At 36.8% G+C, this 14,476-nt stretch overlaps 1 protein-coding gene across 7 annotated transcripts in view; it reads right to left on the bottom strand.

The window, feature by feature from the left end:
• The window catches only part of MBNL2 (muscleblind like splicing regulator 2), a 193,976-nt gene that overhangs the window by 46,085 nt on the left and 133,415 nt on the right, over positions 1 to 14,476 (bottom strand). For all 7 annotated transcript variants that reach the window (XM_069064147.1, XM_069064144.1, XM_069064141.1 and 4 more), the window contains exon 4: positions 1,206 to 1,406. In XM_069064147.1, coding sequence (XP_068920248.1) covers positions 1,206 to 1,406 — 201 coding nt within the window. The remainder of the gene's footprint in view (positions 1 to 1,205; positions 1,407 to 14,476) is intronic.

Raw genomic sequence — 14,476 nt, 5'->3', positions numbered from 1 at the left:
TTATTGTACAATGCTCATCATCAGTTCTCTTGTGAGGCCAGTAGGTGGAGCCCAAAACATTTTGCAGTTTTTTGAAAGGCAATTAATTTTCATTGTATATTAGAATTACTCATCAAAAAGGATGTGGGGCTTAAAATTTTCCCCATTAGTCTTTCACAACTTTCCTTTGTAAACTTTTTTTCAAAGGCAGTCCTATCTGTCCCATATTTCAATTGTGTTTGTGAGGTCCAGCATATTGTATCTGCTTGATAAGTACTGAAGATTGGAATAATTGATGGTGGGAGATGATAATGTCAGGACAACATTTTTAAGCCCTTTGTTTTGTGTGTGAAAAACTTTTCTGATATACACTAGGCGTTGATGTGTATGAGTAAGGTGAGTATATGCTTTGTTCTGAATACTATGAGTGAAAAAGAAACATGGTTCCAATAAAAGCTTCTGAAAAGGTTTATTTAAATAGTGGCAGCCTGAAAGTCTAGATTCTAAAGCATCTCAACATCTCATTGCCATTAGCGTTTAGCAGGCAAATACTCCAACGTGTATTTAACTCAAACAAATACAAGCTGAAAGGACATATTCTCATGACTTAACACAAAGGACAGCATAATTTCAAAGCACCTTTACACAAAAGCATACAGAAATTAAAACTGGTGGTAGATTTAAGTGAATTCCTCCGTAAATCTGCTATAATATTTACATTTTATATTCGTGACCAATTCTACCATAAGGAATGTAAAATATAAAATAAATGGATGAATTCTATAGTTCAGATTCAAAAGGAAACTCAATAGACAAAGTATTTGTTGGGGTTTCCTTGAGTTAGAACAACAGAATTATGCATTATAACTGCTAAAATGATTTTAAAATCACATTTTATAATAAACTTGAAGATTAGTTTAAAAAATCTAATAGTCTACAGGTATTTTTATTAAATCCCCAAATTTTCACCTGTTTACTAAACACAATACCGTTATGTGTCCAATGAAAGTAAACATGTAAACTGAACAAAGCACTGTGGATCTTATTTTTGTTATTATTAAAATTCTAATTCACTCAGAGTCCAATTCCTTCTAATACTTATATTTACAAACAAGCCTGCCTTTTTTTGCTTTTTTGGCATGGTTGCTTCACTAGACCTGAATTACTATTTATGCACTCACTAGTATAGAAATGTACTTCTCATCATGAATATTAAGGGAAAGTACCTCGAGTTTGTCTGTCCTGAGGAGTTTCTGAGTAGCAGCTGAGCCAGGGACTGTAACAGGTGGACTTCCAGGAACAATAACAGGTGTGGTGGGTAGAATTTCAGTAGGGACTAGCCCAACTCCAGGGGTTACAGGTGTTAAGTAAGGAGCAAAACTAATTGCTGCATTTGTTCCTAGTGCTGGACCTACAGGAAACGTAGGCTGTGAAATGAAGACAACACATAAGAAGAGAAATAGATACCTTTTTGTACAAATTTTTTAAAGAAACTTTCTTTCGAAACAAAAAGTTAGCAAATGAAAATCGAATACAATTTTCGAAATCTATTGGATGAATATTTTCACTTGTTTTAAGCAGGATTTAATAACAGTATTAAAGGGCACGTAACAGTTCTGCTAAGGGGGTTGTTTGGTGAAGAAGAAATCCAAGATAGCACCTGTGCACTTGGCTCCTCCTGGAAAAAAACAATGTTCCTTTAAAATAGCTTCATTGTATAAAAGACACCTGAGAACAATCTGAACATGCAACAATGGGGAGAAAATGGATTTATTACTCATGCAAAGGAAAAAGAAAAAGATAAGTTTCATTGTGATTTCTCAGCATTTCAAATTGTTGAATGTTCAGTTATAAGATGCTAGCCTATTATACCCTTGCATAGAATCATAACTCCATAGAAATTACAGAGTTAGAAATTATCTAGTCCATCCCCTTCATTTTACAGGTGAGTAGTAGTGAGGTCATCTGTCCCAAACCATAAGTCCTATGTACAAACACCCAACAGAAGTTAAATGATTCCTGTCCTTTGCCTTACAACAACCCCCCTCCCTAGCCCTAACCCAACATCATTCTATCTTTTCCAATCACAAAAGCAGGTAACACGAAAACCTTGATTTTCATATAACATGACTGAGTCTGCTCACCAGCTTTCTTTTTTTATATATTATATGTGTATATATGTATATTACTTTCTAGCTTAATGTTCTGTCCAAAATTGAGCACAAAACTCGCTCTCCAACCCCTCTTTTTTTGCAAGCTACCACTCAAGCACCACCTTTAATGAAAAAGCCTCTCCCGAGCCTCCCATTGGTACCCTCCATTTCTATTTTGAATTTACTTATATATGTACATATTATCTCCCCCAGTAGAATGTAAGGGCAGCTAAGTGGCACAGTGGATAGAGTGTAGGGCCTGGAGTCAGGAAGATGCAGACAGACACTTAGAAGCTGTGTGATCCTGAGCAAGTCATTAACTCTGTTTACCTCAGCTTCTTCATTTACAAAGTTATCTGTACAAGGAAATGGCAAACTCCAGTATCTTTGTCAAGAAAACCCCAGATGGGTTCACAAAGAGTTTGACACAACTGAAAACAACTGAACAGAAGCATAGAATGTATGCTCCTTGAGAGTAGAGACTGTTTAACTTTTTAATCTGCATATCCACTGTCTACCTTATTGTAGACGCTTAATAAATGTTTGTTGATTGACTGTTTTTAGTTCCAATTCAGCTTTTGTTGGATACAGCTGCTTTTTTTTTTTTTGGAATAGGAGGAGGGGAGGAAAGATGTTATCTGCCTTAGGAGATTTGTTTATTCTCTCTGATCACATCATGAACTGAATAATCACCATAGTTCTTCCTTAAATAGCCCTCATACTATTTTGTTGCATGATGGTTGAGAAGCAATGCTCTAAGGTTTTTTTCTTTTAAAAAAATTTGTTTATTTACTTTTAGTTTACAACATTCAGTCCCACAATCCCTTGAGTTCCAAATTTTCTCCCCCTCCCTCTCCTCCATCCTCAACACTCCCCCCCCCCCCCCCCCCGGGCCCCCCATTCCCCATGGTGGCATGCTTTGTTGTTGTTGTTTTTTTAAGAACATCAAGAGTGATAAATTTTTTCAAGTGTCATCTAAATATTTGTAAAATATAATATGAATCCACTACCATTAGGGGAAATTCAAAGTGTAGTTCAAAGGAAAACATAAATTTTTAAGCCTTGCTATTAAAACATTCAATGATAGGGGCGGCCAGGTAGCACAGCGAGTAAGAGCACCGGCTCCAGTGTCGGGATGACCTGGAAATCGAATCCTGGGCTCAGACACTCAGCACCACACCCAGAAATAACTGGTCGTGTAACCTTGAGCAAGTTACTTAACCCCGATTGCTTAAAAAAAAACATTCAATAATGTCCCTAAGATTTTCTTAATAAATATTTCACTTTATCAATTCAATCTAATTCAGTTCGACATTTATTAAGTTCCTGTTCGGTGAAATGCACTATGCAGGGTGTTAGAGATGAAGGCCAAGACCCCTGCTCTCCAGAAGATTAAATCCTAGTGGTGGACACATCCTGTACCAACTGAGTAAATATTAAAAATATACAAAATAACAAATTAATTGAAAGAGGAAGAAAGTGCCAGTACATGGGATTGGAGAACACTGATCAGGAAAACGTTTGTATAGTGGGGTGCTCCTCAGTCCTGCTAGGTAGGAAGCTTAGGGATATGTGAAGGATGTGCTATAACGAAAGGTATTTTTATATGAAGGTGTTTTTTATATGAAAGGGTTGATAAAAAATATTTTTATTTTTAAAGAATACCAAATTACCTGGGCAAACAGATTTCAAATGGGTTTGATAGAAGACAACAGATCTTGCTGTTTTATAGAATTTTTGTTTTATTCCCATGAGAGACTGAAGTGCAGTAACTAAGTGCTGGCTGAGCTAATTATAACCACACTTGTCAGCACTGCTGTCTCAGCATTCTCACAAGAATCTCCCAGATCTTTAAAATTCAGACATAAGATTTACTTGGGGAAGAAGTTCCTACATAGTCTCTCGGCATGGGAAATAAATAGTGGTTAGCTCTTCTTTCATTTCCTTTTTTTCCCCCTTCAAAATTTAGTGTATTTGTATATGAATGTTTCTTATCCATGGGTTTTCACTGGCTTTTTATAGCTCTCATAACTATAATTTAGTTCCATTAAAAAAAATCTCAGTCACTTTGAATAAATGAGGACTGCAAAGTGTTGGAATTTTTGTGAAAATGTAACTCTAAAAGACCTTAACCTCTTGGGCATGATATGTGAAAATGCTCATGATATATTACTTTTTCTGAAAAGTGTATAATTTAAAACCTTTGGCTGATGACCAATTTCTATAATAACTGAATAAAAGAAACTTTCCCTCTCAACTATTATTTTCTTATTTTTAAGAAAGAATGTTCCCAATCCCAGGTTCCCAATCCCAATCCCCAAAGAACCAAATACTTGAATGTTTGTGGACAGAATCTCAAATCTCTTGATGACATTTATACATTCTTCAACTAAATTCCATGAAACCATTCCCTTCCCACCCCGAAAACCCAACATATTTCATTTATCAAAAGGAATTAATAGGCTAAAATAAATTTCATTATTTATTTTACTGCTTAAAAAGCAGCATGAGACAGCATGGAATTAGAGAGGGACGGGCTCTGTCAGGAAGTCCTGCTTCTCAGATGTCCTGGCTGTGTGACCTCTCTAAAATATAAATTGCAGAAGAGATTGCTAACTGCATTGGTAGAGGAAGTTGATTACTGGGATCTCCCTATATTCATGAAATCACAGGTAGAATAAAAAAATTTGATCAAAAGAAAAGATCAAGTGGTAACAAAGTTGACTTTTTGTCTAGCAAGAGTTCACTTTGATGCAGTTTTATACGGTTTGGAAAGCACTTTACATACATTATCTTAACTGATTGAGCAACTCTGGGAGGTAGGTGATAGCATTTTCCCCATTTCACAGATGATGAATCTGAGGCCCACAGAGCTTATGTGACTTGTTCAGAAACACACTGCAATTAAATGTTTGAAGATGGATTTGGACCCAGATCTTCCTGACTCTAAATCTAGCGATCAATCTATAATACAAAGGATAATTCATACCATGTAACTCATCTCCCTATTTTAAACATTACTCAATGCCAATAATCAGAAGATGGTTTTAGAAAGTTAGAACTCTAGCTCTGTCTTGCATGAATTTTTTTGTTGTTTTATTTTTAAAATTTTTTTATTTTTACATTTTTATATGTTTTATTTTATTTATTTTTTATATATAGATATAGAGATATTTTAAACATTTGATTTTAAAACTTTGAATTCCAGATTCTTTCCCTTCCTCCCTCCTCACCCACCCTTACTGGGAAGATAAGCAATTCAATATAGGTTGTACATGTGTAGCTACGCAAAACATTTCCATAGTGGATATATTGTGAAAGACTGACTATATTTCCCTCCATCCTATCCCACGCCCCACTTGTTCTATTCTATACATTGATCCTGTCCCTTTTCAAAAGTGGGTACTTCCAACTTCCCTCCCTGCCAGCCTGCCCTTCCTTCCATCATCCCCCCTCTCATTCCTTTCCCTCCTACTCTCCTGTAGGGTGAAATACCCCATTTAGTGTGTATGTCATTCCCCCCTAAGCCAAATTCAGTGAGGATAAGGTTATTTCATTCCCTTTTGCCTTCCTGTTCTTTCCCTCCATTGTAACAATTTTCCCTTGCCTCTTCTATATGAGAAAATTTACCCCATTCTCTCTCTCCCCATCTCCTCTCATTATATTCCACTCACCTCTTAATTTCACCTTTTAAGTATCATCCCTTTCTATTAAATTGGTTCTGTGCCCTCTGTCTATGTATACCCTTACACATATACACACACTCACATTTGTATTCATATTCTCATATACCCTCCTATATAGACATATATGTATGTATATACATATATACATTTCCATTCCCTTCCACTATTCTCATACTGAGAAAAGTTTCATTAAGTTACAATTATCGTTTTTCCATGTAGGAATGTAAATAGTTCAACTTTGATAAGTTCCTTATGTTTCCTTTTCCCTGTTTACCTTCTCATGCTTCTCTTGCTTCTTGTATCTGAATGTCAAATTTTCTATTCAGCTCTGGTTTTTTCTTTTTTTTTTCTTCTTTTTTTTATCAAATGCTTTATTAACTTCTAGTTTACATTATTCATTTCTGCAAGATTTTGAATTACAAATTTTCTTCCCTTTCCCCCCCCTACCCACCACCCCAAAATAGCAATCCCACTGGATATCCCCTCCTCCAATATGCTCTCTCCCATATCTTCTGCCATACCCCCGCCAACTTTCTAGTAGGGCATGGTGGATCTCTATGCCCCAGTGCCTGTATATCTTATTTCCCAGTTACATGTAAAATAATGTTAATAAGAGTATATATGCATACATACATACACACACATATATTTTAAACATTTGACTTAAAAGCTTTGAATTCCAGATTCATTCCCTTCCTCCCTTGTCACCCACCCTTACTGGGAAGATAAGCAATTCAATATAGGTTGAACATGTGTAGCTATGCAAAACATTTCCATAGTGGATATATTGTAAAAGACTGACTATATTTCCCTCCCTTCTATCCTACCCCCCCACTTGTTCTATTCTCTACTTTGATCCTGTCCCTTTTAAAAAGTGGGTGCTTCCAACCTCCCTCCCCCTCCAGTCTGCCCTCTCTTCCATCATCCTCCCTCTCACCCCCTTCCCTCTTACTCTCCTGTAGGGTGAGATACCCTATTTAGTGTATATATCATTCCCTCACTGTCCTCTCTAGCCTGTAACCAACTCTAATTTTTCTTGGAAGCTTTTGGCTCAGGAGTTCTGACTTCACTGTCTTCTTCCTGTTCTTTTTGTACCCAAAATAGGAGTGTAAAGTTGGGTTGCTCTGTTTGCTTTGCTTCCTTTGCCTGATCATATTGCCACTCAATTACTTGACTTTTGGGCTTTTTACCACAGTAGGACTCTGCCACCATACAGGGGACCTTCATCCCAAAAGCTGGGGTTTTCTCAGCTGCCAAAAGTATTAGTTGTTACCCTCTCTGAAGCCTCCACACACTCTGGCAAGCTGGTCACACACCCCAGGACCTCCACCGTAGACTGCAATCCAGATCCAAGCAGGTTAAAGCAAGAGCAATTACCCCTCATTGTGGTCGCTTGGTTCCCTACAATCTGCAGGCCAGGAGCTGAAGCTTCCATGTGGCGGCAGCTGCATGTCCACGGCGCCTCAGCTGCTTCTCTCACCCCAGGGGCAAAGGTCCACTACACTCCCAAACTACTGGATCCCAAAGTCCACACTGCATTGACCTCTCACTTTGTCCTTAGCATCTATGGGTTGATAATTCTGGAAACTGCCACAGCTGCTGGTGATCTGAAGTCCCTCCAGCTGGTGGCTGGTCAGGCCCGCCCTGAGGCTAAAACCTCCTGCTCGGTTGGGGTTGGTTCCCAGAGTGCTTCACTGGCTGATTTCTGCTGGCCTGCTGGGCTGTCCTCAGTGGGAGGTTAGCTTCTCTGTGTCATTTTGTGGGTTCTATCCATCTTGTATGATTTTAATGTACATATGGGAGATACCTTATTGGAAAAGACCCTCAAACCGGAATTGTTTTTCTAAATCAAATAAATTATCTTTTTATATCTTATAAAATATTTTTCTTCTATTTCATATCTTAATAAATATTAAGCACATTGGGGTCTAATATTCTCTATTAAAGAGTCACCTCTAAATCAATTATGTGACTTTAATGAGGTGGCCCAGTGTAGAAAATTATCTGTGAAGACTGCCTTGTTTCTATCTCATCTTTTATTAAGAATGTCTGATGGTTGTGTAGACTTTATCACAAAGATTCTACAGTAATACAAAAGCAGGTATATAATTTGGTGATTGTTATCTTAAATATAAAGAATTATAGAATCTTAGTGTTTTAAGGGAATTCTAAGGTGATTTAGTCCAAATCCCATGTTTTCTTCTTTTTCCTTTTTGGAGGGGGGTGTGGCAGGGCAATTGTGGTTAAGTGACTTGCTCAAGGTCACACAGCTAGTAAATGTTAGTTAAGCATCTAAGGCCAGATTTGAAATTAGGTCCTCCTGACTCCAGGGTCTGTGCTCTATTCACTGCACCACCTAGCTGCCCTTATGTTTTTTCTTAAAGTAAAAGCATCAATCATGATGCTTGCCATTCTTTTGGAATCTTTCCCATCTTAACATGGTTTGAGAAATAATTCCTGAAGTTTTAAAAAATTGTTACCTTCAGCATATTTCTTCAAAAAAGTATTTGATCAGGTCCTCACTTAATCTTCTTAAATGCTGTTGTCATTTTTTCACATATATTAGATGTTACTAATATATTAGGTACTGAGACAGAGTGCAAAGGTGGTAATTCTACTGTTATTGTTCTTGAAAAACAGCTTGAAAACACAGCTAAAAATGGTAGCATATCTGTTCCCTTATACATCTGTTATCCTCCTGTTTCATCTACCAATTCTCTCAGGAAAATGGGGCTTAGTTGTTCATACCACACTCTCAACAGGCTCAATTTCTCCTCAACTGCTTTTGTGATCTAATACTTCTTTCTATAATTCTTTTCCAAAGTGTTTACAAGGTGAAATTGTATCCTAAACCAATATTGCTATTGGCTGCCATTTTTCTCCACTAGGCAAGGACATTATTTGCTTTTGGGGCTCTGCTGACCTCCTTGATATAGTCATTATTTTATATTAAATCTTTCTAGGACATAATAGTCAATGTTTTTAAACTCCCCTCTGCCCATTTTTTTGGGGATTGTTGACTATATGCTGTTTAACTACAACAAACCTTGTCCTCTCACCCCTGTCCCCCAGCTTCTTGGAATGTCTGGAAGACTATGGTTTAGGAAATTTTGTTCTAAGTTAGAGTAATGCCAAAGTTATCTCAATAATCCATACCTCACTGTGATAACTATGAAACACTTGTGATTTTGCTGATATGATTATTCATTCTACAGTACTTCTACACTTTCTCATTCTTCGTAATTATTGCCCATATTTTCCCATAAATTTCTGAAAGATGATATACCTAATGCAATTGATATTTCCTCCAATTTTATTTTTGCATTTTGGGGGTACCCGTATACCACTTAATCTGCCCATCTGTTGTCTTTCATTCTCAACACCTGTTTTTTCAGTAATGTTTTTGAGTTTCTCCTTTTACCAGAGTTGTCAGTAATAACATGGAACGACCTTCTTCGGCCCAACATAAACTTTTACATTGTTCTTTGAGCTAGTTATAATTGAAATACAATGAAAATATAATGTCTTATGTTAACCAGGCATAAAACATTACTGGGAAATACTGTTATTAAATTGATGGATTTTTATAGTAGTGGGTAGATTGTAGTTATTGAAATCCCAAATAGAATTCATTCCTCATCCTATTCAATTCTAGACTCAGTTAATTATTATTCTGTAATGTTTTTTTTCAAGATATAAATATTTATGGCCCAATTTAATGGGATCCATGTCATAATATAGACAACATTAATTTTCTTTTTCCAGAGTAGATAGTGAAGCCTATCTCTTTGCTATGGATTTCACTGAACAAGTGTTTAGAAATCTATGCATTTTTTTCTATCAAGTTTAATCAAAAGATAAAAAGTTTATGAACTTGTTGACAATATGATGATCATTTGTGTCATTAACACATATCTTTTCAATATCTTAGCTTAGGAAAACTACAGATATAACCACTTTATGAGACATGTAAATTTTATTCTTATTCTGGACAGTCTTTCATGAATGTCTACTTCCTCACTGAGAAATGTATTAAAACAAAAAACAAACATCTAACAAGAAAACAGGCAAAACTACCTGATACTGTGATTATGATTGATGTTCCTATTATTTTGGACTTTAGTCATTAGTTAACAAGAGAGATATGATGTGTGCTTTACCTTTGCTAGTATGGTAACAAAATTATCCCTTACCTATGATGAGAAAGTTGTTGGTTTTGTTTTGTTTTTGCCTTTATTAGAGACTGTATTTACATTTTTGGTGGTTATTTTCTTTTAGATCTATATTTTCCTTTTGCATTACTTTTTGTATGCCTTGCCATGTTTCAATGAATTCTTTATATGTGCGGTTCCTTATGTCCTGGTAATATTCCATAACATTCACATACCATGATTTGTTCAGACATTCCACAATTATACAATGATCTATAATCAGGAACATAGAAACTACCACAATTGAACCTAAACACCTCAATCGCCAACTTGCTTGACAAAGAAGTAGAAATAGGACGTAGGAAGATGAAATTGGGAAGAACATCAGGCTAACTATATACTAGGGAAATCCTTGCTGTAATTAATACCATCTTTTTAACACTAAAAGTCTGCTTTAAAAGATATCTCAAGGAGGGAAAAATGCAAAGAAATGGAAAATAAAAACAAGGATAATATTAATACCCTCAAAAGGTGACTAAGAAAGCATAAGAGTACTCCCATGTGCCCACTTACTTATCTATATAAAATATGAGAATTATCTCCATGAAAATCCAGAGTATTTTTTATAAAATGTCAACCAGTTAGCATTTATTAGGCCCTGCTAAGTGCCAGGAGCTGTGCTAAAGGCTGGGGATACAAAGAAAGCACAAGGCACTCCTTTCTCTCAAGGAGACTGAGGGTGCCAACATGTAAAAAACCACAAACCTATGTATAAAACACGACATATACAGGGTAAACTGGCAATGATCAACAGAAGGAAGGAAGCAGCATTAAGAGGGATCAGGAAGAGCTTTTTATAGAAGGTGGGATTTTAGCTGAGACAAATTCCTTGCCTTGGAAGCTGGGAAGTGGAGAAGAGGAAGGAGAGAATTCCAGGCATGGGAGAGAGCAAAACACTCGTGAGATGAAATGGCTTAGGAGAGGAACAGCAGGAAGGCAATATGGTCACTGGATTTTAGAGTACCTTATGGATGGGGAGGGGAGGGCACTAAGCTATGAGAAAACGAGAAAGGTAAGAAGAGGACAGATTATGGAGGGCCTTACAATCCAAACGGAGGATTTTATGTTACGTCCCAGAGGTAATAGGGAGCTACTGTAGTTTAGTGGAAGGGGAGGGGTGACACAGTCAGTCTTCTGCTTTAGGAAGATCAACTCGACAGCTGAGTGGAGGATGGACAGGATGGGGACTTAAGTCCAGAAAACCAATTAACAGGCTATTTCAAGAGTTGACTATAGCTAGCAGAAAGGAGATAATTAGGCAATAGCATTAAGTTGACACTCAAGAGTCAAGAAAGGGTGATTCAAAGGGCTTGCAATAAACCTTGCTGAAGGTGGAAGATGAGGTTCGGACACTTCAGGAGATCAGCATTTACAAAAGGCAGTTATGTGCCTCAGTGTTAATCCCTAGTGGGGATGGGAAGAAGTGGTTGGGTATTTGGGAAATCATTTTTAGGTGATGATAGTACAAAGTTCTAGAGGCTCAAAGTCAAAATAGAATGCCAATGGTAGTATCAAGCAAGGAGAAGAATTAGAAAAAACAGTATTAGAATCCTAGGACCTGGGACACGTATTTTCTACTGTACTCTACTATATTTATTGAAAATAAGCATTCATGTGAATATATTGTAGACAATCCTTGAAAAGGTAAGGAATTAGAAAGGGGGTGCCATGGGGCGGCTAGGTGATGCAGTGAATAGAGCACCAGCCTTGGAGTCAGGAGTACCTGAGTTCAAATCTGGCCTCAGACAACTTAACACTTACTAGCCATGTGACCAAGTAACTTGGGCAAGTTACTTAACGCCAATTGCCCTGCCTTCCCTACTCCAAAAAGCAAAAACAAAACAAACAAAACAAACAAAAAAAAAAAAGAAAAGGGATGCCAACTAGGCGGCTCAGTGGATAGAGGTAATGTAACTTCAGACACTGCCTAGCTATGTGACCCTGGGCAAGTCACTTAACCTCTGTTTGTCTCAATCCACTGGAGAAGGAAATGTCAAACCACTCCAGTGTCTTTGCCAAGAAAACCGCACAGACAGCATTGGTGTGCTATGGTCCATGGGTCATGAAGAATCAGATAAAACTGAACAACAACAACGAATGAAATAGAAAACAGGAAGGAGCATCTGTGGGTGTGGGTGATAGCCAGAAGAATAGATAACACCATCATCAGAGTTTATATAAGAAAAGGTTAAACAAATGAGAGACAGACATACAGATACAGAGAGATACACAGAGAGAATAGCAATAAAAGTAAACTCAAGGATCTTGGAGTTGCTATGTTCACTGACTTTAAAATCACCTACTTGGCCTCCACTAAGTAAAATCTCCTTTTTTTTTCTTTCTCATTTTATCAACAAAACTACCCTATCATTCAAAGTCTAGTTCTTCCACAAATTGTACTTGAAATCATAACAAGAATTTTGTGTTCCCATATATGCCCCCCACTGAACTCAACTCTTCCAGCTTTCCGGTAAACTGGAAATATTTTAAAATAAAAAGTTGTATTTTTTCCCATCATCATTAGAACATATGATCCGATAAAACAGGACTGTCTTTGTATGCCCTGATCAACATCTAGCAAATGTGTTTCTCAGTCAATATGAAATTAATCACAGGCTTCTGGTAACTGGATTATGTAGCACTTACTCAAATGGACAAAGAGAATACTGTAGCTAGAAAATGAAAGTGAGAGGCACTTAACATAGGAAAAAAATGATCATAATGTAACCAACAATGTTATCGGAAGGAAGGCAGGGCTTAAGTATTCCTTAGCTCAGGCAGGATTGTTCTATAATCCTGGGCACTCTGTGTTGTACAAAGGCATGGAGAGTTTAGGGATGGACTGAAGTATCCAATCCTCAACCAAATAAGAATAAATTCAAGCATATTCCTATCCAAAGCATACCATTTTAATTTGGGGGCTTTCAGTAATATATAATTTTTTACACAATAAAGACTGATTTTTTAAACAATAGTGCCTTTTGTGTGTGTGCTTTGCTTTCAAACCTCCAAAGACTCACATAAGTGTTTTTTTTTAATTGGTCTTTTTAAACGAACAATTCATAAACATGAATCGAACCTAGTAGAGTCAAATATACTCCTTCTGCCAATGTCTCATTTGCATCCCTGAAAACAATCGACAACTCTTTAGGGAAAATCAGTGCTTTCAAACATTATGTAAAAATGGGATGAACATGCATTTTACAAAACAAGTGTTTATAAGCTTATTGCCTTTCCTTCCTTTCATTCCCCAGCTCCTAGGAATTCAGTCTTAGGGCCAGTCTCTCACCCATTGCTTCCTCAGAGAAGGAATCCTGAAAGATGGTTTTATGTTTGGAGTATAAGAGACATGGAAGACCTTATGGCATTGTTTTTTTTTTTTTTACTTTCTATGGGCTAATCCACAATTTAATTTTCTTTCCGTGGTCTGCTATTTTATGTCCGTAAATATGCCTCTGATATTACCAAAAGAACATTCCAAATATTGAAATTCTTCCCACAAAGCATAAGTTTGGGTAAGTGGAGAGTTTAGAACTCTAAGAGACCCTAGACATTTTATTTAATCCAATCTTCTCCTAGTTGAAAAAGAAGTGCACAGAGCTCTGGAGCTGGAGTTAGGAAGATTTGGGTTCAAACTCTGCTTCATACTTAGAAGTTCTGTGTCTCTGGGAAAGTCCCTTTACCTCTCTGTTCTTTAATTTTCTCATCTGTTAAATGAATAGGTTGAGCTAGATGGCCTTTGGGGGCCCCTCCATGAATCTATGAAACTGAGGTTCAGAGAAGTTGTGACTTGATCACCTAATAAGCAGCAGAGCATTATTTTGAATCCAATTTCCCTGACCCCAATCAATCAATCAGTCAATCAATAAACATTTATTAAGCGCCTAGTATATTCCAAGGCACTGTGTTAAACACTGGGGATACAAAAAAGAGGAAACAGTTCCTGCCCTCAGGGAGCTTACAATCTAATGGAGTGAAAAGGTTAATGGAAGGAAAAGCAGTTGTTCCACAGTTTGAAGTCAATGACAATAAAATAGATTAAGTTTAACATATGGGTAAATACCTTCATGAAACAAGATTTACCAAATTCTCCATTAAGTTGCCATTTCCAGTTCTTACTTTTCCATTAAACATCAAGAAAATAATTCATGGGAGAAATAAGTAAATAGAACAGCCATTTCTTGACTGTTGACACATGGAATTTGTGAACAATTCAAGTCTTTCTTGATGCAATTTAGAGAATTGCCCTTTCCAAATCATGCCATCATACTTGTTCCCACATAAATATATACATGGTCCTTTTCTAGCATCTCTGAAGCTACTAGATTATATTAGCTTTGGTTCCAATTAAAGTGCCTACATTTGGAGAACATTTTTTTTCAGGTCAACATGGTTCTGATTGTTCCCACACTTTAACCATCAGCCCCATCATTAGATAAAATGTACT

The sequence above is a fragment of the Petaurus breviceps genome, unplaced genomic scaffold (genome assembly GCF_028583685.1).
Source record: "Petaurus breviceps papuanus isolate PSGF00001 unplaced genomic scaffold, PetGlider_PUasm1.0 90625, whole genome shotgun sequence".
In the NCBI taxonomy this organism is placed as follows: Eukaryota; Metazoa; Chordata; class Mammalia; order Diprotodontia; family Petauridae; genus Petaurus; species Petaurus breviceps.
The sequence above is the reverse complement of the archived record's forward strand: the minus strand, read 5'-3'. Positions and strand labels throughout refer to the sequence as shown.